The sequence below is a fragment of the Thermobia domestica genome, chromosome 7 (genome assembly GCF_964235325.1).
Source record: "Thermobia domestica chromosome 7, izTheDome1.hap1.1, whole genome shotgun sequence".
Classification (NCBI taxonomy): Eukaryota; Metazoa; Arthropoda; class Insecta; order Zygentoma; family Lepismatidae; genus Thermobia; species Thermobia domestica.
This window is the reverse complement of record NC_137460.1, coordinates 95,448,591-95,475,544: the sequence shown is the minus strand read 5'-3', so window position 1 is coordinate 95,475,544 and position 26,954 is coordinate 95,448,591. Positions and strand designations below refer to the sequence as shown.

The window sequence follows — 26,954 nt, the reverse complement described above, 5'->3', positions numbered from 1 at the left end:
TTGACAAATAGAAACAATTAATCACTTATTTCTCTTCAGTACCTGTCGTAATAGCCTATATACTTACCAGTTATAAGCAAGCTTATAACTAAATGTTTTGAGAAATATCCATATATTTATGTGGACGTTTTTATTAGCAGAATAATTAACACCCCCACCAATTAATTAATTTACGATTCTTTAAATCTACTTTTAAAGTAAACTTATTTTGCATTCAAACTTTATAACTTAGTTTTTCGATAACTTAGACAGCTACACTGTAGTCTTTGACAGGACATTGGTAAGGATAACAATTCGAGGAGAAACATTCTACTTATTTTGTATATATATATATATAATATACTCTTGAAAGTAAGTAGAATTCAGGGAAAACATTCTACTTCCTTTACTACTACTTTAAATCTACTTTTGAACTAAACTTACTTTGTATTCAAATTTTGTAACTCAGTCTTTCGATAATTTAGACAGCTATACTGTAGTCTTCTACAGAAGATTGGTAAGGATTATAATTCGAGAAGAAACATCCTATTTACTTTGTATATTTTTTTAAAATATACTCTTGAAAGTAAGAAGAATTCAGCATAAGCATTCTATTTACTTTTGTTAAAATATAGTCTTGAAAGTAAGTAGAATTCAGGGAAAACATTCTACTTCCTTTACTATTACTTTAAATATCTATTTTTAAAGTAACCTTACTTTGTAACCCAGTCTTTCGATAATTTAGACAGCTACACAGTAGTCTGCTGCAGAAGATTGGTAAGGATTACAATTCAAGGAAAAACATCCTACTTACTTTGTATATTTTTTAAAATATACTCTTGAAAGTAAGGAGAATTCAGCAAAAGCATTCTATTTACTTCTTTTTAAATATAGTCTTAAAAGTAAGTAGAATTCAGGGAAAACATTCTACTTCCTTTACTACTTATTTTAAACCTATTTTTAAAGTAAACTTACTTTGTATTCAAACTTTGTAACGTAGTCTCTCAATAATTTAGATAGCTATACTGTAGTCTTTTACAGAAGATTAGTAAGGATTACAATTCGAGGAAAAACATCCTACTTACTTTGTATATTTTTTAAAATATACTCTTGAAAGTAAGAAGAATTCAGCAAAAGCATTCTATTTACTTCTTTTTAAATATAGTCTTGAAAGTAAGTAGAATTCAGGGAAAACATTCTACTTCCTTTACTATTACTTTAAATCTATTTTTAAAGTAACCTTACTTTGTAACCCAGTCTTTCGATAATTTAGACAGCTACACAGTAGTCTGCTGCAGAAGATTGGTAAGGATTACAATTCAAGGAAAAACATCTTACTTACTTTGTATATTTTTTAAAATATACTCTTGAAAGTAAGGAGAATTCAGCAAAAGCATTCTATTTACTTCTTTTTAAATATAGTCTTGAAAGTAAGTAAATTCAGGGAAAACATTCTACTTCCTTTACTACTACTTTAAATCTACAGTAACCTTATTTTGTATTCAAACTTTGTAACTTAGTCTCTCAATAATTTAGATAGCTACACTGTAGTCTTTTAGAGGATATCGGAATTCAAAGAAAAACATTCTAAAATTGAAAGTAAGTAGAATAGTTTCCTTAAATTGTAATGTTCATTGATTTCCTGTACAAAAACTGCAGCGTAGGTATCCTGGGAGAAAATTACAAAATTGGTAACACGAAATTAGAAGGTTGGAATAAAAGTTAATTTACTATTCCTTCTAAGAAATCCTGTATATGTTTCAATGTTATACAAAAATCATAAGGTATTATTAAAGTTTGAAAATGCTTGCCTTCATATAATTAATACAATATGCTATCAATGTTAGAATAAAGTCTAAAGAATAAATTTGGTTAACTAATAATATAAACACAAGTCTACTGATTAAAATAATGTAACAGAAATAAATAACTAAATAAATAAAATAAAAGTCATATATGTAAGAAAATCGATTGTTAAAATGTGAATTGCAGAATGTCAGTTTTTTAAATATATACATATGTTTATTTGTAAACTCATTTGTAAATATGTATGTCCTGTATCCTGTTACAGATTAATTAAAGAAAAGCTGATTAAACATCGAATTTTTGCTAACAGCTGTCAGAATTGTCAAGATATAGGTTAGAAAAAGGATTTTAGTGCAGATGGAATGTGTGAAAATTAACTACCTGGGTAATAACTAAAAGCATTTACATGTTTACACTAGTAAATACTAACTTCTTGAGGTTTAATAGTTGTTAGCGAAAATCCTATGTTTAATATGATTTATATAGACTAATGTTTGACAGCGTATAGAAAATGTAACTGAGTACCTTCTATGATAAATTTACTAGTTGTTTCCCTCAACCATTCAACTTGCTGTATGTTATAGGTTTAGATCATGATTAAAAGCTCTAATCATTTATATTAAACTTGTTAAAATTAAAATCTCTAATTATTTATATTAAACTTTTTAAAATTAAAAGAGCTCTAATTATTTATATTAAACTTTTCTTTAGTTTGCCCAAGTTACGGTTACAGAAATATTAATGCACAACTTTAAATATGGTTACACCATATTGATGGTTGGTTGGCGTTAAATCTTGTTAAATTATCACTGCCTTAAAGGTAAACAGTAACAACTGTCTATAATTTGAATACTGTGCTCATGTTGCTTAGTTAATAAATTATATATTATGCTTGACATAATAAATACTTATGGAATTTATATAAGTACTTACAACTTTATTTATAGTCAATATGGCACTTAACATCATCAAAGCATCATCATTGCTATACATTTTTAAATAAAGGCAGGCAGTGAACGTAGCGAGGCAGTGATTGTCAAGTAAAGGCAGGCAGCGAACGTAGCAAAGCGGGGATTGTCAAGTAAAGGCAGGCAGCGAACGTAGCAAAGCGGGGATTGTTAAGTATTAGGAATTTTGCGTTACTCATAGACTAATTTTTTTTTCTATTATAAATACATTTATAGGACAGCTCTTCAAGTGGATTACGTTAGAATCTTAATTTCTAGTGTACTTGTATTGGTTAAGTTAATTTGAATTAGAGTTTGGCGTCCATTTAAGTTATGTGAGACGAAAACCTACATCTTAACGTGAGTTCCGAACCACATGAGCTCCTGCCGGAAATCGAACCCGGGTCTCCCGCGTAATTATAGTGTACGTAACCAAGGGTAAAATGCATGATTAGCGCGTAACCACCTTACTTTAACAGCAACAATGGGTATACTATATGTACAAGTGGTGAACCCACCTTTGGATTCGATTTCGATTCATTTGATCTCTCGTTTTCAGTACCAGGACCTTGGCCTACTATTTAACGTAAAATCTGAATTACATGTGCTCCTACCGGAAATCAAACTTCGGTGTCTCATTCCTAAGATGTGTGTGCTAACCATATGCCTACGATGAAGCTCCAAAACATGCATGAAGTTCCAAAAATCTAGAGAAACCCGGAAGTGTCCTTCTATCCTCATAATTTGACAACTGAATATTCTCTACTTATTGTCTTTCGTAATTATTTACTTGACTTACAGGTGTAACATTCACATATTTGCCCGTGGCTCCGCAATGTTTACTTTCACACTAACATTTGAGAGGTAACTCTAATTACAATATAGTTCAAGAATATTGTCATTTGTTTCTTAAATACTTGCAAAGAATAAGAAAAGAAGTTGCGTAAATATGCATCAGGTATTACTAAATTCCGAAATTGTAAAGTACATTAAGAAAATGTTTTATTTCTTCCTTCATAATAATTTGTATATGAAGGTCGCAAAGCAAGTAATGCTTAGAGAATCTGCTGCATAGTCCACCTCGTCCTTCAAATCATTTTTGTCTTTTTATTTATTGTGTGTGTGTGTGTGTGTGTGAGGCAGACAAATCCCGCCCACCTAAACTGTTTTGAAACTATACCCTTTTGAAGTACGTGCTGACAAAATTTTCCACGTTTCTAATTTCCTAATGAAATATTTTTGTTCATATTGATAAGCTCTTTATATTTGATTTAATAACGAATTTCCACTTGAAGTTTTCCCCTTCATATTATTTTATATCATACACATTCTAGTTCGATCCCAGTTCTCGCCAAATGGCCTTTCTGGTGGACAAACACCATGTGTGTGGGTTTTCTCTGGGTTCTCCCATTTTCTCCGACTTTCTTAATTACACCATTTTATTCTTTATCGTCATCACCCGCATAATCGTGGAACAGTAAACAAATAAAGAGGAACATGTATCGTGTATTTTATTACTGGCCCTTGTAGGGGAAAGAAATACATTGTTTAACAATTTGAAACATTGTTGTATTAATATAGTAAATCGAAAAAAAAAGCAACTCCTCTAAACTCTTTTTTCCTCTTATCATAAAGATGTCAATAGTTTAAAATATTAATAAAACAATTACTAACCTCAAATTCACATTTTACTCTATCCGGTATGTCACACATCCCGATCTTTGGGTTAAAATGTAGACCTGACGGGCATGTACGAATTCTTGCTTTGCCTTCAATACAATGAATAAAAGAATTGCAATCACTTAGATTAGGAAAATATCCGGAAGATCTTTTGCACTGAAAATAAAATATTGATAAAAAATATTACATTATACTTCTCATGTATATATAATATATAACATACTTATATAATATACTTAAATATATGATATACTTAATGATTTGAAGAACTTTAAAGATATAATATATTTATCATATTCAAAATCTTCTCTTTCGAGTTCTAGAATCATTTAAAAACACGTTAAAATTTGAGAAACAGAGTTAAGAAAGAGAAAAAGGAAGCTGTGATTTTAGTATGAGCCAGAAATGTTTAAATATATTATATACTGTAGTCTTAATTAAGGCTATCCAACCAAGAATATGATTGTCAGTTGGGCATTTATTCCAAAGTAGTCGTCGAAAATTACCATCAAGTCTGTCAATTTGTTCAGCTTGGTGTCATTAAATCGATTGGCACATCTATTATCTTAAGACTTAATATGATAGTTAAACAGCATTTTTAAATTTAGATTTAATCTTAATTATTGGAAATGAAAATGAAATGAAATCTTTAAGTTTTACGTCCCATGGTAATGCTGTGTAGGCTCAAGGAGACAGTGGTGATGAGAAATGAATGCAATAGTGGAATGAACAAAGTGCGAGGAAACGGAAGAAGCCCGAGAAAACCCACGCACACAGTGCTTGTCCACCAGAAAGCTCGCTTGGTGCGAGTTGGAATCGAACCAAGAACCTCATCCACCGGAGGTGAAAGCTCTACCACTGAGCCACCGCGGCCCAATCTTAATTCCGCTATATCTTATTAATCAGACTGTAGACTTTCCTCTTGCTAGTGTCATAATGGAATGGCGATATATTTTAATACCAGTTTCATCTGAAAATATCGTCTTACCCCTTCTTTTGTCAGAATACCATCTACTTTTTTTTCTGTGCTTGGTCTCCCACTGCGAGGAGCATCTTGGACATTGAAATATTCTAAAATGAAAGAGACTGAGCCATTTTGGGCTGTTGCTTTGGAATGTATTTTGCCCATAAGTAGCACAAAAATCTACACGGACCTGTGCAGCATTTGCGCCTTTACTGAAATATAATTGTAAAATGTAGCGCAGTTTTACGAAGAGTTCACTCGTCTTCGTGACGCAATACCTTACGTCTGATTCAAAGAATTCCAATATTTTTTACACATCTACTAGCTTCAACTGTAAACTGTCAAGTGATATTAGGACTGACACACTGCGTCTCATATACTCTGAGATTTGGGACACTAATACCATCTCGTGCACAAAAGGTTCAATATTTTTTCGACTGGCTGATAGCTTGGAAGAACAGAGCAGAAACAAATGTTATTTTAAAATAACAACAACATTATCTATGAAAATTAGTCAAAACTAATATGCAAAATTAATATGATTTTAATATAATTTGATAAACCATCAATATATATATGTATAACAAAGCGTTGTACAAGAGTAAGTAATGAGAAAAGAAAGAAAGAAACAGATACGCAAAGAAAAACAAAAGGAATAACTAAACAAAATAATAAGCTTTGATAATCCCGAACACATTATGCTAGTCCTGGAATAACAGGGAGAGCTTCGTCGCAAGTAAATTGTTAAAATAGTATTTCCTACTGTTAGGAGAACCTGATCCCATCTTCGACTGTAGTACATGTAGTTCAGACTCTATATTAAACTAATATCCACTTCTCATACAGCTTAGTGCTTTAAAATGGCACTGACCTTTAAAATATAAACAAATTGAATTTCAGGGACATAAATAAGGAAAGCAAGTTAAATCAAGGAAACGACATATATATACGACTTCATATAGCCTCACTGCTGAAAGAGACTTTAAACTGAAATATACAAGGTGTTTCAAAACAACACCGACAACGTTTGGGGGGTAATTTCTGACACCAAGATAAGACAAAAAGTATAGACCAACCTGGGTGCACAAATGCTTCCTTTTGGAGTTATAGGCTGCCGAAAACTTGAAAAAAATGAACTTTAAAGGTTCATAGCTCCAATACTATGGGACCTACCGTAGTCGAGTCAAGACTTCACTTGGAAACTAATATATGCGCTATCCAAAAATACATGTTTCAGAATCCTAAGGTACTCACGCAACAATTTTTATAGAGCGAGTTTGGCTATTCGCATATAATTTGAAGTACTCATCAACTACCTCTATAAAAATTGTTGTGGAAGTACTGCAGGATTCTGAGACATGCATATTTGGATAGGGCACATACTAGTTCCTCAGTAAAGTCTTGACCGGACTACGGTAAGTCCCATAGTATTGGAGCTATGGACCTTTAAAGTTCATTTTTTCAAGTTTTCGGCAGCCTGTAACTTCGAAAGGAAGCATTTGTGCACCCAGGTTGATCTATACTTTTTGTTTTATCTTGATGTGAGGAATCACCTTCAATATGTTGTCGGTGTTGTTTTAAAACACCCTGTATATATACGACAAAAAATATATACAAAAAATGAAATTAAAGTATTTAATTTAATATTACATGATCTTGTATGTAAGCTAAAGAAGGAGCTGTTATGTAATTGAATAACAAATTAGTCAAAATCGGCAGCCAACGTGAGTAGCTCTAACGAAGGTCAGAAAATTATATGTTATAGTATAAAGTTCACATCTCATCATATCTCATATGAAAGAATGTTGGAAATGGAAGGAGAGAAGACGAATATACTGAAAAATGTTTCGAAAAGAAAGAAAGAGATAGGATGATTCGACACATTATGAGACATGGAGGAATCGCCTAATTAGCTATGGAGGGAATGCCAGAAGGAAAAATACCTAGAGGAAGGCCACGATTGAAATTATGAACCAAACAATACAAAATGTAAGGAACAAAAAATACATGGAAAAGAAAAGTCTGGCCCAGGACAAGGAAGGGTGAAAAGCTGCGTCAAACCAATCCAAAGATTGTTGACCTGGGAAGAAGTCGTCATATCGTACTCTCCATGTCGATATTATCCATTCAATAAAATTGAAAGTGACTATGTTTGTGACTTAATATCTCTTGAACCACCCGACCCATCTCAATCAAATTTCCAACATACATGAGGTTCTGGCCTAAAATGGTTTTTATCATTTTACTTTGACGGAGTAAAATAGGGAAGGGAAGGAGGGGGTATTAGGATTTAGATTTCTGGGCTTTTGGTATCTATGACCATGTTAGCCCTCACTTTTTTTTAGGGATGACGTCCAGTGGTGTTATTCTAATTTTTTAACAACCGATCCTCTCTCTCTCTCTCTCTCTCTCTCTCTCTCTATATATATATATATATATATATATATATATATATATATATATATATATATATATAATTCTCTTAGAAAATAAACCATTCAAGATAGACAAAAGAGTTTTTTTTTTCTGGAAACCACACGTGACAAGTAGGGACCTACACAACATCCTAATATAAGGCGATGTAACGAAATTAGGTAGCACTACGAATACCTTAGAAACGAATTATCCAAGGTAGTTGGTTGTCAAGAAGTATTGGAAAGACTTTAATCTAGCAATAGATCGAAAATTATTGATAATGGTATGTATGCGTTTCAAATATAAATAATCCTCACCACTACATTCGTGTGATCCCAGTTCTCATTCTTGATATCTGAACATTTTAGATTAAGAAATAAACGTTTATACCTGGTTAACCCTATAGCTGTAAGAATATCTAAAAACAAAGATAGTTAAACTAAAATTTACTGTTTCTGTGTATAACTGGGTAAAATTTACCGTTATGTCTGGATATAACGAACGGATCTGCGAACTGCAAATATTTTAACAACCGGTTCTAGCGAACTGATGCGAACCGGCCGAATAGCACCACTGATGACGTCCCTCTGCGAGCACACTATCTGAGGAAAGGGAAGGAAAGAAGCGGCCTGGGACCTATATGTTAGGTACCACGTACCACCCTGGTATTTGCCTGATGTGAATGAGGAAAAGCCAGGAGAACCTTATTCATGATGGCTGGCCTGAAAAAAAACATTTTACACATTTTCGATGGTGTGTCCCACCGGGAATCAAACCCGGGACCGCTCGCACCGAAGGTGAAAGCGTTAGCAACTACGGTACGAGGGGCCACAAGGGGGAGGATGGGAAGATATATAAAAATAACTGTATATAAATGAAAGTGAGTTAATAACTCTTGAACCACCCTACCGATCTCAATCAAAATTTTCAAATAGATGAGGTTCGAGACTGGAATAACTATTTATCATTTTACTTTGATAAAACAACGTATAGAAGGGGAGGGGGAGGGTTATATATATAAAAAATAAAACTGAAAGTAACTGTCTTTGTGACTTTATTACTATTGAACCACCTGACCGATCTCAATCAAACTTCCAACATGGATAAGATTCGGACCTGTTTTTTTTTTTTTTTTTCATCATATCACTTTGACGGTGCAACTTAGGGGAAGGAAAGGGGAAGATACATTTAAAAATGATCGAAAATGACCAGTATTAGAGTCGAATCGCTGTTTTCGTGGTCGCTGAGATGAACACTTCTGATGCTGTTTAAACCAAAATTCAGCCCTGCAACTTGTGGGAGAGGTATATATATATATATATATATGATTGAAAATGACCAATGTCGAATCCATAGTTTTTGGAGTCACTCTGATGAACAGTGACACTTCCAATGCCGTTTAAACCCAGATTCGGCTACGCATCATGGGGAAGGAGAAGGGGAAAGAATTATCAAAATAATCGAAAATGACCGATAACAGAGAGTACTTCAGTAATAGTAAAAAGTGACTAACTAACGGAACATATTACTATTTTTCTTATTTTAACCCAGCGATGCGAGTAATTGATGCCAGTACTTAGGTACTAAAATTGAATACTTTGTCACATACTAACCGAATCCTCAAAATATAGACATTATTAAATTACGATGTCACAATAACTCAGATGACTGTGGAAAAGAGTTAAATCGATTCCGGAAAATCACATTAAGTGAAAGAAAGGGACATGAAGGAGAGAAAAGCAGCCTATTAGAGGAGTTAAATCAGTAAGAAAGTTAAATGGAAAAGAAAATGTACAAAAATTTTAAATATAGAAAAGTAATCAATAAGATATGAATTCAACAATATTATTAATGTATAATGAAAAAATAAATGTCTAAAGACGAAATATGTCTCATTGAGCTGAACAAAATGATTTCGAGAAAATTTAAAAAAAAAAATCTTTTTAATGAAAATTGATGCTATACAAGAACCGAGAACCACGCCATCTATTAATGAAACTGAAACTAAAATATACGTCCATCAAAAAACTTTTAACAACTATAGCAAGACGACAGTACCACAATATTATTAATAGGTATAATATAAAAGTATAAATAAATATTAAAAATTTTTAACTAACATTTATCGACATAGAGACGAACACAGAAGTTTTAGTGATATTTTTCTGCTTCTTCTTCTTCTTACGTGTAATAGTGAATCGTCTGTGAAGACTGTTAAGTATATTGAATAGTCTGTGAAGAGTGTAAGAGAAGAATGGTCTGTGGCGTTTGGCATGAGTCAACAGTTTTGTAAGCAGGAGTTCGCGGTATACAAGTATGCATGTTACAAGAATTGCAAGGAAAAGCAGAGACAATAGTATTACTTAGCATGAAGATAAGAATTAGTATCTATGAAATAACTTGAAATGTTTTATGTATGTATCTTAACAGTAAAAAGAGTAGCCTAATTTTGAGAAAGTAGTTATTTCATTTCTAAAACTAATAGCATTCTCATTCATATATTTTTATGAGTAATTTTTACGCCAGATGGTAAATATCATTGACATTATCCTATTATATGCTACTCAAGACCTTTCGAACTGTTTATAAACACACAATGTTCCCCACAAACAATGTTTCCTTTGTCATGTATAGTTACTATCAATCGTTCGTTAATCGTTACGAACGATTATTAAGTTCTATTAAAACTCAACTGCTTGTTAAAAGAAATAATAAAACTAATCGTATATGAAAGATTTGAACTAGAAATGGAACATAATGAGAAATATAATAATTAGATGAATTAGAAGGAGGATGAAAAGGATGAGAAAAAGAAAAAGAAGAAAATTAAGTTTGTTGAAGAAGGATAGAAATGAAATTTAAAAATACATTATTCAGAAGACGCGAACTAATAGAAATATATTTATATTTGCATAACTATTCTATCAGGCCTTGTTTTCGTATTGTCAAACTAAACACAACAACACACTGAGCAAGGCTATGTGATAAAAGTATACAAAAACGCTAACGCGTAACAGTTTCAATACACTAACTGTGTCTTCATCAGACTTCTGGCTACTTGGGAGTTGGTCACTTCTTCTATACCTTCTTATTAGTCTCCACCCCTTTATTCGAAAGTAATACTTGTATTTTTCCACTTTCAGCTGTTCAGCTGCACACTTGTCCAATTAAAAATATACGTTTTGCTGGATGCATTTTTGTCCTTTAATTATTTTTGTTTGTGTTCCTTTATTCATTCGTTCTCTTTCTTTCTTCTCCCTTTTCCTCTATTCTTCTTTAATAAAATCCTTCCCCATTCTTTATTTATCGCAAATCCTCCATTCCAATTCATTGCCTTGTCTCCTGCCTTCATGACTTCCCTGCCTTCTTTCCATTTTCTTACCAAAATCCTGTTCTCTACTCCTATGACTTTGTTCCTTCCCACCCTATCCTGTGGTTTTGTCTCATTATGATGCTTATATATTGCATTGTTGTCCCTTTTTAATCGTACATCATCCTTGCGCTGCTTTACCCTTTCTACCATCTTCTTTTTTGTTTCTCCTATGTAAATTTTGTTACATCCCGCGCGTTCACTTTATATATTACACCACTCTGACCTTTGTCCACTATTTTTTCTCTTATGTCTTTTTCTGACTAATTCAATTATTCTGCTTTCCCCTTTCTTGTATGTCCTAATTCCTGCTTTCCGAAGTATCCTCCTTATCTTCTTTATTTCTTTTCCTAGGCTCTCTATACCAAACCATTTTTTGTTCTTGCCTTCTTCCTCTCTCTTGATACCTTCCTTCTTACTCTATTCTCTTCATTGTATCTATTTCGCCTTAGTTGTGTCCAAAAATCTCGTTTCCTCTGGTCTTCATCTGTGTTTAGATCTCCCATTCTTTCTTGCATGCTTTTTATGAAATTCTTCTTCGTTCCCTCATCCACATCATCTCTTTTGTGGCAATATACTCCCACTGCACATTCTTTCCGGTACCAGGAGGTAATGGATTCTCCTTCTACTGACTTCTTTATTTTGATATATTCTTGTCTACCTCTATCTTTATGGCCTAATGCCTTTCTATTCATCTCCAACATTCCTAACTAATTCCTCCAGCTGCCTTTCCACATTCCTAAACAGTCATCTACATAACGGCAAAAACAAGCAGTCTTTCTTTATCCTCTTCTTTCTATTGTTTCCTTCTTCCATCGATTCATTACTACATCTGACAATTCTGGACTCAAACAAAATCCTGTATTGAGTCCTTCCTTCATTTTTACGATTCTGTCTCTGATTGTACAGTACCCATTCTCTCACAATGCCTCTAATTCTCTTCTTACATTCCTACTGTCCCATCTTCTATTTTCTTTCTATCCACTTTTTCTTCTATCATATTCAATAGTTTCTCCCTAAAACATAAAGATTAAATACCACTGTGCTCTCCTTTCTTTTCCCTAATTTATTTGCATCATCTTAATCTCTTCCTCATTCTCTACTCTCCTACTTGATTGTTCTTCTCCCACTACCTCAGCTAACTTCTTACTCTTTTTCTGCAAAGGTGCTAACATATTATTCCTGCAGTTAAGCACCGGTTTCAATTTCACTACCTCTTTGTGGATTTTTGGAAATCCTTTGATCCTAGGTAATTTTCTCTCACTCATCTCTTGAACCCTTTCTTCTAAAATCTTTTTCTTTACCTCTTTTACGTATCCTTTTTTGCGCTACACCTTCGTATCTCATTTTTTAGGTCTCCAAGTTTCTCTTTATACCATACTTTATCCATCACAATCACAGCGCTCCCTTTGTCCGCCTGTTCCACTACTATATCCTTTCTCGTTCTTATCCTTTCTATTCTTACATTCTCTTTGTCATTTAGATTGCCTCCTTGTCTTTTTGATTAGTTATTTACTATATTTACTATTTTTCTCCGAATTCTGTCTCCATCTTCTTCCTCTTTTATTCCCTGAAGTGCTTCTTCTATTTCATAAACAGTTTCTTCTTTTTTCCATTTCCTTTTTTTGCTGCTCTGAATTTATAAACTGGACTTAAAAACTGATTCTCTTCTTCAGTACCTTAATATCTCCTATGATCACTACTCCTTTCTCATTGATTGTCTCTCCTTGTTTCAAGCCTATTCTTCTTCCTTTCTCTCTTAATCTCTCTTCTTCTTTTCTTCTGATTTTTCACCCCATCTTTCAAGTCCTTTATCGTAAACTCTTGTGAAAATACTTAGAATTTCTTATATTGCTTCTGTATTCTTCTTGCTGCTCATATTTCTGTCTTTTCTCTTCGCTCTTTTTCTCTTCTTTCTTCTTATCTCATCCTAAATTAATTCTTTCTCTATTTTCTGTAGTAGTTTCCTCCATCTAGTGCTCCTACAGTCTACCACTTTCTTATTGATTTTTAACCCTTTGGGCGTAACTTCTTGTTGCAAGCAAATCCTGAGAAATTTAAGTTGTTCTTCTTTCTTGATCTTTCTTTTACTATCTTTCCATTTATCTATTTTCCTCTTTAGTACCTGAAAATGTTCTATTACTACTCTATCAGGTCTTTTTCCCCCATATCATCAAACTAAAGACAACATCATACTGAGCAAGCCTATGTGATATAAATATATAGAAACACAAACACGTATCAGTTTAAACACACTAACTGTGTCTTCATCAGACTTCCACTCCTTCTGGCTACTTGGGAGTTGATCACCTCTTATGTACTTTCCAGAGATAAACTCAGTGTGTTGTTGTATTTAGTTTGATATTACGTTTGTATGTTCCTCTAAGGGAATTGATTCACAATACGAACAAACATAGGTTTACTAATACCTTCTACTGTTCTAATGCAACGTGGCAAAGAAATTTTCCATAATTGTATCAAGACTATATACTTTCAGTAGTATTGTATTCTTCAAAACCACATTTTGTTAGTGTAAAACAATGTTTCGAATTCTATAAGGAATTTGCCTCAATTTGAACAATGGTGGCGCTTGAGAGAAGGCCTATCTGTAACAATTAACATTTTATTGCTACAAATTAAGGAACGAAATGTTATATAATGTTCTAATTCTTGTATACAACAATTACAATAGAAATAAGTTTTCTTCGTTTAGCTTGTGTGAACTTTTTTTTTACTATTGAGACTTCCCTCCAGAGTCGCCGCTGAATTTGAATAATTGTTATTGAAAATGATCATATTTGCCTATAATATTTGAAGAAAGTACTTTTCTAATTGAAACGTAGGTAACTATGAAACTCACCTGAGGTTCACACCCTGCATTCTGAGGTACATCACACATTTTAGTAATAAAATTAAAATGTAGATTGCTTTCACACATCTTCACGGTAGCTAGTCCTCTTTTACAACTTACATAAGAATGGCAGTTGCCTTGCACTGGGAAGTAGCCGTCCTTTTCTTGGCACTGTAGGATGAAAGAACACATGTGGAATTAGGATACAAAGATTCTACCAGTAAATAATATCGTCGTTTAAGATGTGAAACCTCGTATATCCAATTTGTTAATTTTTCATGAGACGAAAAAACGCTTCATCTACGAGGGCTATCCAGAAAGTAGATTACGTTTTCGTCTGTGTCCGCTAGGGGCGGGGCTAGCGCGGCCATCTTTGGGGTCAGAGCGTTGCGCAGCTCAGTCGGCATCTAGCCGTGCTAGTGAGAGGTTCGTGCTGTGCTCCGTTAAGATACTGTGACGGTTTGAAATGTCTGCGTTAATTGAAAATCCCGCGAGCTGCGAGGTGCGTGCAGTAATAAGGTTTCTGACAGCAAAAAACTGTAAACCGATAGAAATCTATCGGCAGCTGTGTGAAGTGTATGGGGACAACATTATCACTGAAGGTGGAGTGCGACAGTGGGTCATAAGATTTAAAAATGGCCGAACCAATGTTCACGACGAAGATCGAAGTGGGAGACCCAGCAAAGTGACTGCCGAACTTGTCGAAAAAGTCGATGTTAAAGTCCGTGAAAATCGAAAGTTCACAATAACGGAACTTTCTTTGAGTTTTCCACAAATTTCGCGAAGTTTGTTGCACGAAATCATCAGCGAAAAGCTTGGTTACCACAAGTTTTGTGCAAGATGGATTCCAAAAATCTTGACAGAGGACCACAAAAATCAGCGAATGGCTGCAGCGTTGCACTTTTTGGACGCCTACAATAAGGATGGTGACTCTTTACTCGATCGCATCGTTACTGGTGACGAAACATGGGTGAAACACGTGAACTGTGAAACGAAATTGCAATCAATGCAGTGGGGGCACACAGGTTCTCCCCAAAAACCCAAGAAATGCATGCAAACAATGTCGGCAAGGAAGATGATGGCGACTGTTTTTTGGGACAGAAAAGGTGTGATTTTGGTGGACTTCCTGGAAAGAGGCACTACAATAAACGCTCAAAGGTATTGCCAAACTCTGCAAAACCTCAGAAGAGCAATTCAAAACAAGCGCAGAGGAATGTTGAGCTCTAAGATCTTGTTGATTCACGACAACGCCCGGCCCCACACGGCAAATGTCACGCGTGAAGTTCTTGAATCTTTTCAGTGGGAGTTGTTTCCTCATCCGCCGTACAGTCCCGACCTGGCACCGAGCGACTTCCACCTATTCCCAGCAATGAAGAAGTGGCTGGCTATGCAGCGTTTTGATGACGACGAACAGCTGCAAGAAGAGGTAACGAAGTGGTGGAAGTCGCAGGCGGCCGAATTTTTCGACGAAGGAATTTCCAAGCTCGTACATCGCTACGATAAATGCCTTAATTTGAATGGTGACTATGTCGGAAAGTAGTATTTGTGTGTGGCTTTCATCTGTATATAATAAAATTTGTTTCCTATACTTTGTTGATTTTTTATTCCAAAACGTAATCTACTTTCTGGATAGCCCTCGTATATCTATTCACAATATTACTATTTCAGAACTATACAAACTTTCTAAAAAGTGCGTTATCCATATATAAAAAAAAAAAAAAACGCTGACACAGCTGTTCTTATCAGAACACAAATGGCTATAATACATTGAACTCATTGTCATACGAGATATTACCTGAAGTTTCCGACAATCGACATGCAAGTCAAGACTATAATCGATTATTTCTCAACAATCAATTTCTTGTAACATACGAGGGTTTGCTAGAACGTGTTTTTTTCTTTCTCATCAGGTTTATGCCAAAAACTCAAAATCGCAAAAGTTGGACAAAGGAGGTATCACATCTTAAGCGACGATATGTGTTTTATAGACAACTAGCAAACAAGTTACTAGACAATCATATTGTAGTGACCATGCACAGGAAAGCAAATAACTACAACAGTTTCTACATTATAAACTTTCCGAAACTATATTAACAAACCAAAGAGTATCGATATGTTTCGTCCAAAATTGAACAATCTTTCTTTGTTTCTTTTCTATGTTCCTTCAAATAACTTATATTACGAGTATTTACTTATTTTGACCTTATAATTAACATAAATATCTACGAATATATATGATGAATTTTCAGTGAATAGGAACAAAATTTCAAGGGATTGAAAGTTTAACTTTTTTTTTTCAGAATCCTGTTTTAGATAAGTACCTCATTCAATTGTATAGATGGTTCTCAATAGATGTGAGGATCTACAACAATAAACGTGCATTTATTTTGTTTATTTTATTTATCTTTTAGGGCAAAAGGTGCTATATCAACATGCGTTTGCTGAATATTAGAAGAAGAAGAAGAAAATGTAATGTTAGTGTTGTGAAGAACGTTGATTATGTATAATGTTTATATTTCTGGTGTTACGTAAAGATTTTTTTGTTTATCGGTTGCCAGGTAGATCTTTGTTTGTAGATGTAAAGATACAATGCATCAAGACACCATTTAAAATCGACGTATGTTATTGAGCTGTAATATAAATTACAAATACTTTGAAATATAGTGCGATATAAAAACCCTAAATTAGTTTGTGATTCCTTAAATGATTTACGTATAAGTAGTGACTAGTTATATATATATATATATATATATATATATATATATATATATATATATAGATATATATAGATAGATAGATATAGATATATAGATATAGATATATATATATGAAATTATTTTAATTGAACTGGTGTGACGTCATTTACAACAATTTGTTACACTGTTCAACAACGAAAATGTAAATTGAACAAAATCAGCTAATTCTTATTGATTTTGTGGTGCTGATCACGAATTTGAAAGTTATTTTCGAATATTAGCTCTACTTTTCGTTTAATAATAACGCTTTAAAAATAATAACGCTTTAAAAATAAATATATTCGGTTCGTTTGGGGTAAAATGTTACACTGATCCGGCAACACTGGAGAAACTATATGAACGCTTGGTTTCATTGTGTTCCTTATCTCAGTAGTGTTCTGCTATTGTTAGAAAAGACAAGTTTAGTGCAGTTATCAGCGTTTTGGGTGTGACGTTTGTGTAGTGCAGGACAATACAACTACAAGTACACAAAAATACTGGTATTTCGAATGTATATTTTTAAATAGTTGTCGGAACTATTTCAAGTGACATTTTGAGGATTTCAATAAACAAAAATGTCGCGAAATTGTGTAAACAATGCGGATAGCTTCCGCTACGTGTGTGGGGAAGTGACATTTTCCTCACAAAAGCAGACTATAACACCACTAATAAGAAAAGCCTATCAATATTACTTTGGTTGTAAAATTGGAGACTAAGATAAATTTTGGGCACCCCACATTGTGTGTAACACTTGTGCCAGCAATCTAAGAAATTGGATTAATGGGAAGGGGCGCTCAATGCCTTTTGCAGTGTCCGTGATTTGGAGGGAGCCAAGCGACCACATCAGAGACTGTTATTTTTGTATGGTTCCTTCCATCAAGAAGGGAATTTCCACGAAGAAGAAGCGGACCTTGATCTATCCTAACATTCCTTCTGCAATGCGCCCTGTTCCACATGGAGAAGGACCACCTGTTCCTGACCCACCTAAAGAATACGATCTTTTCTCTGATGATGATCAAGAAGTTGAAGCTCCTGAATCAAGTACTTCGAAGAACCCTACGTTTGTTGTAGAAGAACCTCCATGTGAACCACATAGACTTACTCATGAGGAACTAAGTGATCTAATCAGAGACTTGGACCTCTCGAAAAGCAAAGCCGAAATTTTAGCGTCACGCTTAAAGCAATGGAATTTATTGCAGGAAAAAGTAAATATTTCAATGTATCGGAATAGGGAGATGTTCACTTCATTTTTTACTATGGAAGACACACTTGTGGCATGTACAGATGTAAATGGTCTCATGAGGGCACTTAAAATTAATTACGAACCTACGGAGTGGAGGCTCTTTATAGATTCGTCCAAGGTGAGTTTAAAGGCAGTGCTTTTACATATTGGAAATGAACTTCCTTCAATTCCTGTAGGTTACGCAGTTCATATGAATGAATCTTTTGAAAACATGAAACGTTTACTTCAAGCCATTAAATATTACGATTTTCAGTGGCTCATTTGTGGTGACCTTAAAGTAATAGCACTGTTGCTAGGTATGCAGTTAGGGTATACAAAGTATTGTTGTTTTATATGTGAATGGGACAGTAGAGATCGTGGATCTCATTACCGCAAAAGTGATTGGAGTACCAGAGAAACTCTTCAGCCGGGAGTGAAAAATGTGTAGCATGAACCACTGGTAGATCGTAACCGAATTTTGCTTCACCCTCTACATATTAAATTAGGTCTTATGAAAAGTTTTGTTAAGAGCATGAATCAAGAGGATGAGGCCTATATGTACCTAAGAGGACAATTCCCTCGATTAAGTGATGCCAAAGTTAAAGAGGATGTTTTCATAGGGCCACAGATTAGGCAACTATTCAAAGATCACAAGTTCGACGAAATTCTCCAAGGTGAGGAGAAAGCTGCGTGGGAAAGCTTGAAGAGTGTTTGTTCACAGTTCTTGGGAAGACACCGAGCAACAAATTACAAACAACTGGTAGCAAAGTTGTTATTGTGCTACGAAAATCTTGGTTGCAATATGTCTCTGAAATTCCATTTTCTTCATTCACATCTAGACTTCTTTCCCGAAGATTGTGGAGCAGTAAGTGACGAACATGGTGAGCGTTTCCATCAAGATATTGCAGCCATGGAGAAGAGATATGAGGGAAAGTGGAGTTCTAACATATTGGCCGACTACTGTTGGACTATTGCAAGGGATGCTCCAGATGTAACCTACAAAAGGCAAGCCAAGCGAAGACGCTCAAAATAAAATAAACATAATCCTGTACAAGGGATCACTTGAAACTTTTGTCTACATTGCAGTGTAGTTCTTGCGCAAAAAGGTATTTGTACATATTTTTCAGGTTTTGATGTTAATACTGATTTTTATTACGGAATTGTTAATGTTTAACTTGACCACGGTTACTTTATTTTCTGTATCGCTGTGAAACTGGTATTTGCGCAATTTTGAAAAAGGAAGTACAAGGGTATAGAAAGCTATAGGTTAGGGTACTTCTTAACTCCCCAGCTTATCACATCACAGTGAAATAGATAAAAAAAAAGTGAAATGTAGGTTTTTACAAGGATTTTGCTTAAATGTTTTATAAATATTAATACATTTCTATATATACAGCTACTGTTGTACAAGGGCGTTTTTTTCACAACCTGAGCTAAGAAAATTTTTCTATTATCATTTCCTTTCATATTATGCTTAAATGAATGTAAAAATCGCAATTTCAAAGAATTTACATACTTTCGATCAAAATTTGTTGAACAGTGTTATTTGTTATCTCAAATCTTTCTAGAGATACGGTAAACACTGAAAAGTTTGCAACACTGCTTAAAATTATATAATTCCAAAAATCTGTTGTGATTACACGTACAAAAAGCAAACTAAATCAAGATGTCTTTAAAAAGTTCCCCACAAATACGCCATTTAAACAATATGTAAAAGTTTGCGATTTTTTTTTTTTTTTTTAAATCTCCGGAATGATTTTTGAGATATGAAATTGCTGTAAACGGCGTTATGATCTTTGTGTCTATTGAAAGTCACCTACGTAAGTGAATGCGATAATTATCTAAATACTTTTTCGAAATAGTGACCTTTGAAACAAAATCAAATTTTCAATTCCTTGTAGCTTTTTTTTCTACTTGTTCGAAATACGCCGTATGATGACCGTAATATTCGACGCTAAGGTATTTCAGATGTGTGTTACCTTATCCGTCTCACTTGCGTTATTACTTACATAGACATTATGCACATAAATTATATATAAACATAAACAAATTATATATAAATAAATACGTAACTGTAGCATTAATATTTGTTTTTCTGTCATTCAATTAATTAGCAATTTTCATCTCACACCCAAAAGCTTGATAAAATATGAAAAGGTATATAATTGCAAAGCATCAGGGTTCGTCATTACAAAACATCACTCATATCTGCAGATACATTTTAATACAGTACCTGCACTCACTCACACAATATTATTGTTGAGTTTAACGTCCCGTTCAGCAGCGAGGCTATATGAGACGTGGACCTAATGATTAACATGGAATCCGAACCAGATGAGCTCCTGCCAGAATCGAACCCGGAAAATGAAATTCTAAGCTTAAACATACACGAGATCATCCCATAAGTAATGTATTTTTTCATTGTGAGGAGGACAATAACTTACCTTTAACACTAACGTTTGTCAGGAAAACAGTCTCCGTTGATCTATACAATACACTTCCACCTGTCAACCAATTGTTAAATTTCTCACTGAAAGAAATAATCGATTTTGTAGGCAAAGAACTGAGTTACTGCTCGTTGCACGTCAGTTATTTTCTCATTTTGCAGGTTTTTCCCGGAAAATTCGTTTTGCAGGCTGCGAAAGGCAGTAGTCTATTTGGTGTAAGATCTAGTGAAAACCTCGTGAGAAGGATTTCCCAGTAGTCAGATTCCTTGATCTTAGTACAGGTCCTTCTTGCCTTGCACGTTATCACCGTGGATGAATACTCCTTGCGATAAACCAGAACAGGACATTTCTTCAACAGTGCAGTTCTTACGCATTCAAGCTGCTGACAGTAGACATATTCATTGATTGTATGGTTATATGGCAAGAGCTGGAAATGAATTACCCCACAAATATTCCACCAAATACTCAAAATTACTTTGCAGGGGTGAAGAGTCTACTTTGACACAGTTTCTGTGGTCTCTCTTTAGGTATCCACTAAAGTTTTCGTGTAGCGTTATGGTAGAGGATCCAGTTTTCATCCTCTATCACTATTCTGTCCAGAAATGCTTTATGTCTGTGACGGGTGAACAGGGAGCTGCAGATGTCAACTCGCTGCTACTTCTGATAAGATAATAACACATAGGGTACCCATTTACCGTGTTTCGACCGATCCTGTAGATGATGATGAACAGTCAAATGAGTGACGTGGAGTTCCTGACTAGTTCGTCAACAGTTTGCACTGGATTTGGTTCTTCCGCTGCTCGTAGGCCGTCGTTGTCCAGCTGCACGGGTCTCTCTTCTGGTCGCTTATCGGTAAGGCTAGCGTTCCCAGACGGAAACTTCCGGAGCCACTGGTGGCACTTCTGCACATCTACAGCACCCTGATCATATACGGCATTGATGTTTCACGCTGCTGTGCTGGCTCAATGTCCCTGGTGAGATTTATTCAGTACATCATGCCATATTTGATCTTCCGACACTGCCATGATCAAATACAAACCATAATTCAAAACGTGGAATAGATTGTTCTTCTTCTACACACTGATGCACAATGAAGCCGCAATGTGACACAACTATGCCACGTGCCGTCTACTTCATTGTTCGCTCGTCAAATGGTGTCATTGCATCGGTCATCAAACGAACGGCATTACTTATGGGATGAGCTGATACGTATATGATTAGTGATACTGGCAAAACTCATTTGTTAGATAATACCAACAGTCTTTAAAATGTTGCAAGTAAAGTTGAATTTATATGCCTAGTTTTTGGAATGTTGTTAATGTTATTCCACAATTTCAGAACTATTGTCGTAAATACATTCGTAAATATATTTACTGGTATGAGGAAATATAAGGTACAGTCTCTCCCGAGTTCTAATATTTAATGAACAATAATTAAGCAGATAAGAAAATTGAGATCTTAAGCAGACTCAAGTTTGAGGCGATAAAACAATAAACAAAATCGTTAGAATATGTAGTTCAAGACGAAACATTTCGGTTTTTATATATATTGAGTAACATATAATGAAATGATAAAAGACTGTAAGTAATATTAAAAAAAAAAAATCCGTAATATCGATACGAACAAAGTTATAGTAATCTAAGTAAACTTTAGTTCTTGCCTCTTAAATAAACATTGGGGAACTCTTTTTCAACTTTAAACGAATTGCATATCATAGGACAAGTTTTTCCAGATATACTCAAGATTATTTCAATCAAGATCGTTATCGAAATAAACTCCAGCTATATTTATTTCTTTAAGTTGAAAAGATAATAATAATAATAATAATAATAATAATAATAATAATAATAATAATAATAATAATAATAATAATAATAATAATAATAATAATAATAATAATAATTCTTGAGTTCTTTGTAAAACCTCTTTAAAAATTGTACACGATACTTCAACAGAAAGACATTTCGAATGGAATTCCTTCAACGTTCTTAGCAGAGTTGAAAGCCATAGTGAGCCATCTCCATTTCTATAAAAACTGAAAAATTCAATACTAAAATTTGCGGCGATATAGCGAATGTATTACGCTTGAAGTGTCCATACCTTAATGCAGTGAAAACTGTCTAACTTTGGCATCCTACTTAAACAGAAAATATCAACTTACTCGAGTTTCGAACTTAAGAAGTAGTGATGGAGCATGATTATTATTTCGACTACAAGGATAATCTTCCTAGAGAATGACGAATGTAATAATTGTACTTCACTACAGCAAAACATACTCACAAGTCAGTCGATCGAGCTAAAAATTAATATACAAAAGGATGCTGCGAAGGGCCAGATCAGAAAGGATGCTGTGAATATAGGTTAAGGGGGTAGTTAATAAATCCAAAAAGGTGGAACGTCTGGAGCAATTTCCAAAACTTGGTATACATATGATTTACAATCTGGAAACCAATATATTAGGTGTAAGACAACCTAGGAAACCTAGGGGAATGAGAAATGTGTGATATGTGAAAATAATTAACAACAACCGATTTTAGTGTCGAATCTATAGTTTTCGGGTTCGCTTAGATAAATACTGAAACTTCCTATGCCTTTTAACCGCCGATTCAGCTCCCATTAGCGTGAGGGTGAGAAGGGACAAAAAATGAAATGTTCAAAATGATTAATATAAGGGTCTAATCCATAGTTTTTAATGTAGGTAAGTTCATTGATGACAGTTTCGATGATATTTAAGCTCAAGTTCAAACAAGAACAGGCATGTCAGGTAGCCCAGGTTAACTTCCCGAACTATACAAAGTCTCGACTCTAATAACTCAATAGGGATCCCCCCCAAAACCTGTCTGTTTACAAAAATGAAGTTATGGTTGAAGACATCTCTGAACTTTGTGTTTTGTTAGTTTACGAAATTATCTAAGTAAATAATTTCCCAATATTTCAGCTTAAGGAGTTGATTTACATTGTATAATGTTCACATTTAATCACACAGATTCTCTTCAATGAAAAATAACTTTACGGATAACTTCTTGGAAATCTATAATCTTACATCATAAATTTTGATTTCATTGCATGATTGTTCTTAAGTTTTCTTTTGGTTTTCTCAAATTCTTGTCCCACTTCCCTGTCATTATGCTCACAAACTATGAAATTAAATGAGCGCACTGACAGACTTGTACTACGAAATTGTATTCGAATTGCAGCCGATGGGACATGCTCATCGAACCTAATCTATCCCCAGATATTCAAGCAAATTAAGGCTGAGGACGAAGTTAGAAATGTATCTCTATTTCTGGATGAAAGTAAGAAATTAATATAGTCAAAATTCTATAAAAATAGACAGCTTAGAAGAGACATGTATTTGAATTATTTACGCTTTGAAAAGCAAGTACTTTTTCTTAATTTGATACAGCTAATCTCAATTAAGATTTTAAAAAATAAAAAAATAGAAATAATAATTTTTACATCAACAGATCGAGTTTCAATTATAATCTAGTAACGTTGGCATATCACCAAACAATATGGAAACTTAGGAAACGTGGGTCAAGTTAAAGAAAAAGTTGACTTTTTTAAGAAATAGAGTTAATATACATACCCATTTATTCTGTCATTAAAAAAATATAGAGAACAGCATCCTCGTTCTATTTCAAATAACCACCCTGTTAATATAAGCAGGTGACTTCCAAAAATTTGGTAGTCAGTTAATCAGAAAAGTAAGTGAATAAATAATAATGAAATTATAGCTATAGAAGACAACACATATGTAATCACCATGGTAATAACAATAATATTCTATAAAAATATATTGTTGTGAACTAGAAAAATATATATTTACGACTAAAATTATTTGTTGACTTACAGATGTTTCACAATGAGCGCTTTTAGGCCAATCACACGTTTTAGTTCTGTCATTATAATGAAGATTGCCAGTACAATACATCACTGTTCCTTTGTTCTTTCGGCACTGCAGATAAGCGTTGCAATTTCCAGCAATTGGGTAAGTTCCATCTTCTTCTATACACTATATAAAAGACAAATACAGTTTGAATTACTCTTGTGTTAGTAAGGGAGGGGGGAATAGAAATATTAATTGTGTAGTTACTTTCAAGGACTATTTTAGATTCTTTTATTTAATTAGAAAATAAAATGAAATATTTATCTTAATATTTAACTTAACTAAATGAGATTGATGACAGATCTAAGTGAGCATAATAAAATTAAGAGACTGAAGTTTTTCCACTGAGTGATCTTTCTCTATTAGAAGAAGTGTTAAGGATGAGGCAGGAATCAAAAACTTGTATATCTAGTCAATCGAATATCTATATTACGCGAGAAAATCTACAAATATGAAAATCTTTGCAGCAAAAATGAACGCTCTATCATATATGGTTCCTACATTCTTTTGAGCTCACTGCAACGATATAAATCGCACTTCTCTTCTTACAACTTACAGAAAGAACTTACCTTGAAGTTCACAATGAATTATTTTAGAAATTACATGATTTAAAATATATAGTTAGTTAATAAACATAATAATAATAAGGCACGTTAAAATGGCAAGAATCACACAAGAAATAGGAATGAATAGAAAACGAAATCAGAATAAGTATCGCCTCAACTGTAGACCATACAAGAAACAGATAAACACAAACTTTACTGGGAAAATAATACTAAGAGATAAACAAGTACATTACAATATCCCGGACATAATAGTAAAGTGGAAAAAAAAGCATGCCTAGTAGACACCACAAACACAATGAATTTTAAAAAGCACACAGATGGAAAACAGAAAAAAAACAAATAATCTAAAACATAAAAGAACAAAAGAACAAAAAAATTGTGAAAAATAATACCAAAGCGATATCACATACAAGGGTGGTCTTCAAGACATTAAAACAAGTACCTGAAGCAATTGGAATTCGAAGACAGAAACATAAAAAAGGATAAATAAGAGGGAAATATTAAACACAGGATAATTATAAGAAATTTCTTACAAACTTCGCATAAAGGGAGAAAAAGGAATAGTAGTATACTTGGATGACCCGTATATTACTATATTACCTGCTCACATGAGGAAAATTGAAAAATAGAGACTCAAATAAATAAATAAATAAATAAATAAATAAATAAATAAATAAATAAATAAATAATAATAATAATAATAATAATAATAATAATAATAATAATAATAATAATAATAATAATAATAATAATAATAATAATAATAATAATAATGCTATTTTAGTGACAATAAAAGTATAAGATCAAAGCCAGAACCTGTTCCTGGCACGTAGAATACACAACAAAAAAGCCAACATTGCTATATCATAGTTTTAGCTCTATGGAAATCAGAATTTCTACCACTTCCGGTTTTAGTAAAGAGATGTACAGTAATGGATTTTTTACCATTCTGGTTTGATTAGAGGGTTAACTGAGTAGATGGAAACTGTATTTGTGACGCTAAATTGATTCCAATAAGCCGCTTGCCGCTATCTATTACCGTTTTTGTTCCATGGAGCAATATATAAGTAGAAAATAGTAGTAAATTTCTATTACTTCTGGTTTTAGTAGAAAGATGCGAGTAAAAATAGTTCATTTTCTTTAGTCGCTGAATCGATTCCAATAAGCCACTTGCTGTTACCTCTTACCGTTTTTGTTCTATGGCGAACAACGTTGAAACCGGAAATTATTGATTTACAAACATTTCCAGTTTGAGTGGAGAGTTAACGAATGAGATGAAATCAATTCTTGGGATGCTAAATGGATTCTAAAATAATGCTTATCGATATCTCTTAGCGTTTTTGTTCCAATATCTGTCGACAGATGGACAGACAGACAGACGGACATACTCATTCTGTTAGATTTCCAATAAGTATACATAGTATAATTTAGAAGTGTAATAACAATTAGATGTATCAATTTAATTAACCGTACTATATTCCGTGCCGAGTAGATATTGTAAAGCTCCGTACTAGGTAACTTTCTCCTTGCACGCATTTGATCCTTTTTTAACTTTTGTTTTCGATAACTTTCAACCTGTTTTTCTCTTTTCTTTCTGAAAGTTACTAATATTCTAACTCAGAATGTAATCATCTATATATTTCTACTGTAGTAATATATTTAATCCAAATACATGTGCAGTAATGTCAGGAATTTTAGTTTGGATCAACTATATATCAACTACAAATAGAAAATAAACAATTATCATATATCATAACGTAATTATCTTCTGTACCATAATATTTAAAGCCTTTTGGATAAAGATAATACGAGTTACTAGTTAAGAATATATATAAGAAGAAAACAATCCTGAAACGAGCGGAAAGAGAAAGCAAATTATTAATAAATCAAATTAAAATCTGATAGAATACTACTAACACACCACCCAAATATATTATAAGCATGCGATGAACCTTATAATTTGTGCCTGATGTACCTGATGGTCTGGATGTCATGTACCTGGTAAATCTTAATTCTCAATCGTCGTTATATCAATCCTCTGAATTACTTACAAGATATAACATCTTTCGCTGATGTTTTATCA

The 26,954-nt window shown here is 33.6% G+C and overlaps 1 protein-coding gene across 1 annotated transcript in view; it reads right to left on the bottom strand.

The window, feature by feature from the left end:
- LOC145688908 (chitin-binding domain protein cbd-1-like) overlaps positions 1–26,954 on the bottom strand; it is an 81,090-nt gene that overhangs the window by 4,072 nt on the left and 50,064 nt on the right. The window contains exons 14-16 of the mRNA XM_081763078.1: positions 24,270–24,431; positions 14,022–14,183; positions 4,407–4,568 (exon numbers count right to left, since the gene is read on the bottom strand). Coding sequence (XP_081619204.1) covers positions 4,407–4,568; positions 14,022–14,183; positions 24,270–24,431 — 486 coding nt within the window. The remainder of the gene's footprint in view (positions 1–4,406; positions 4,569–14,021; positions 14,184–24,269; positions 24,432–26,954) is intronic.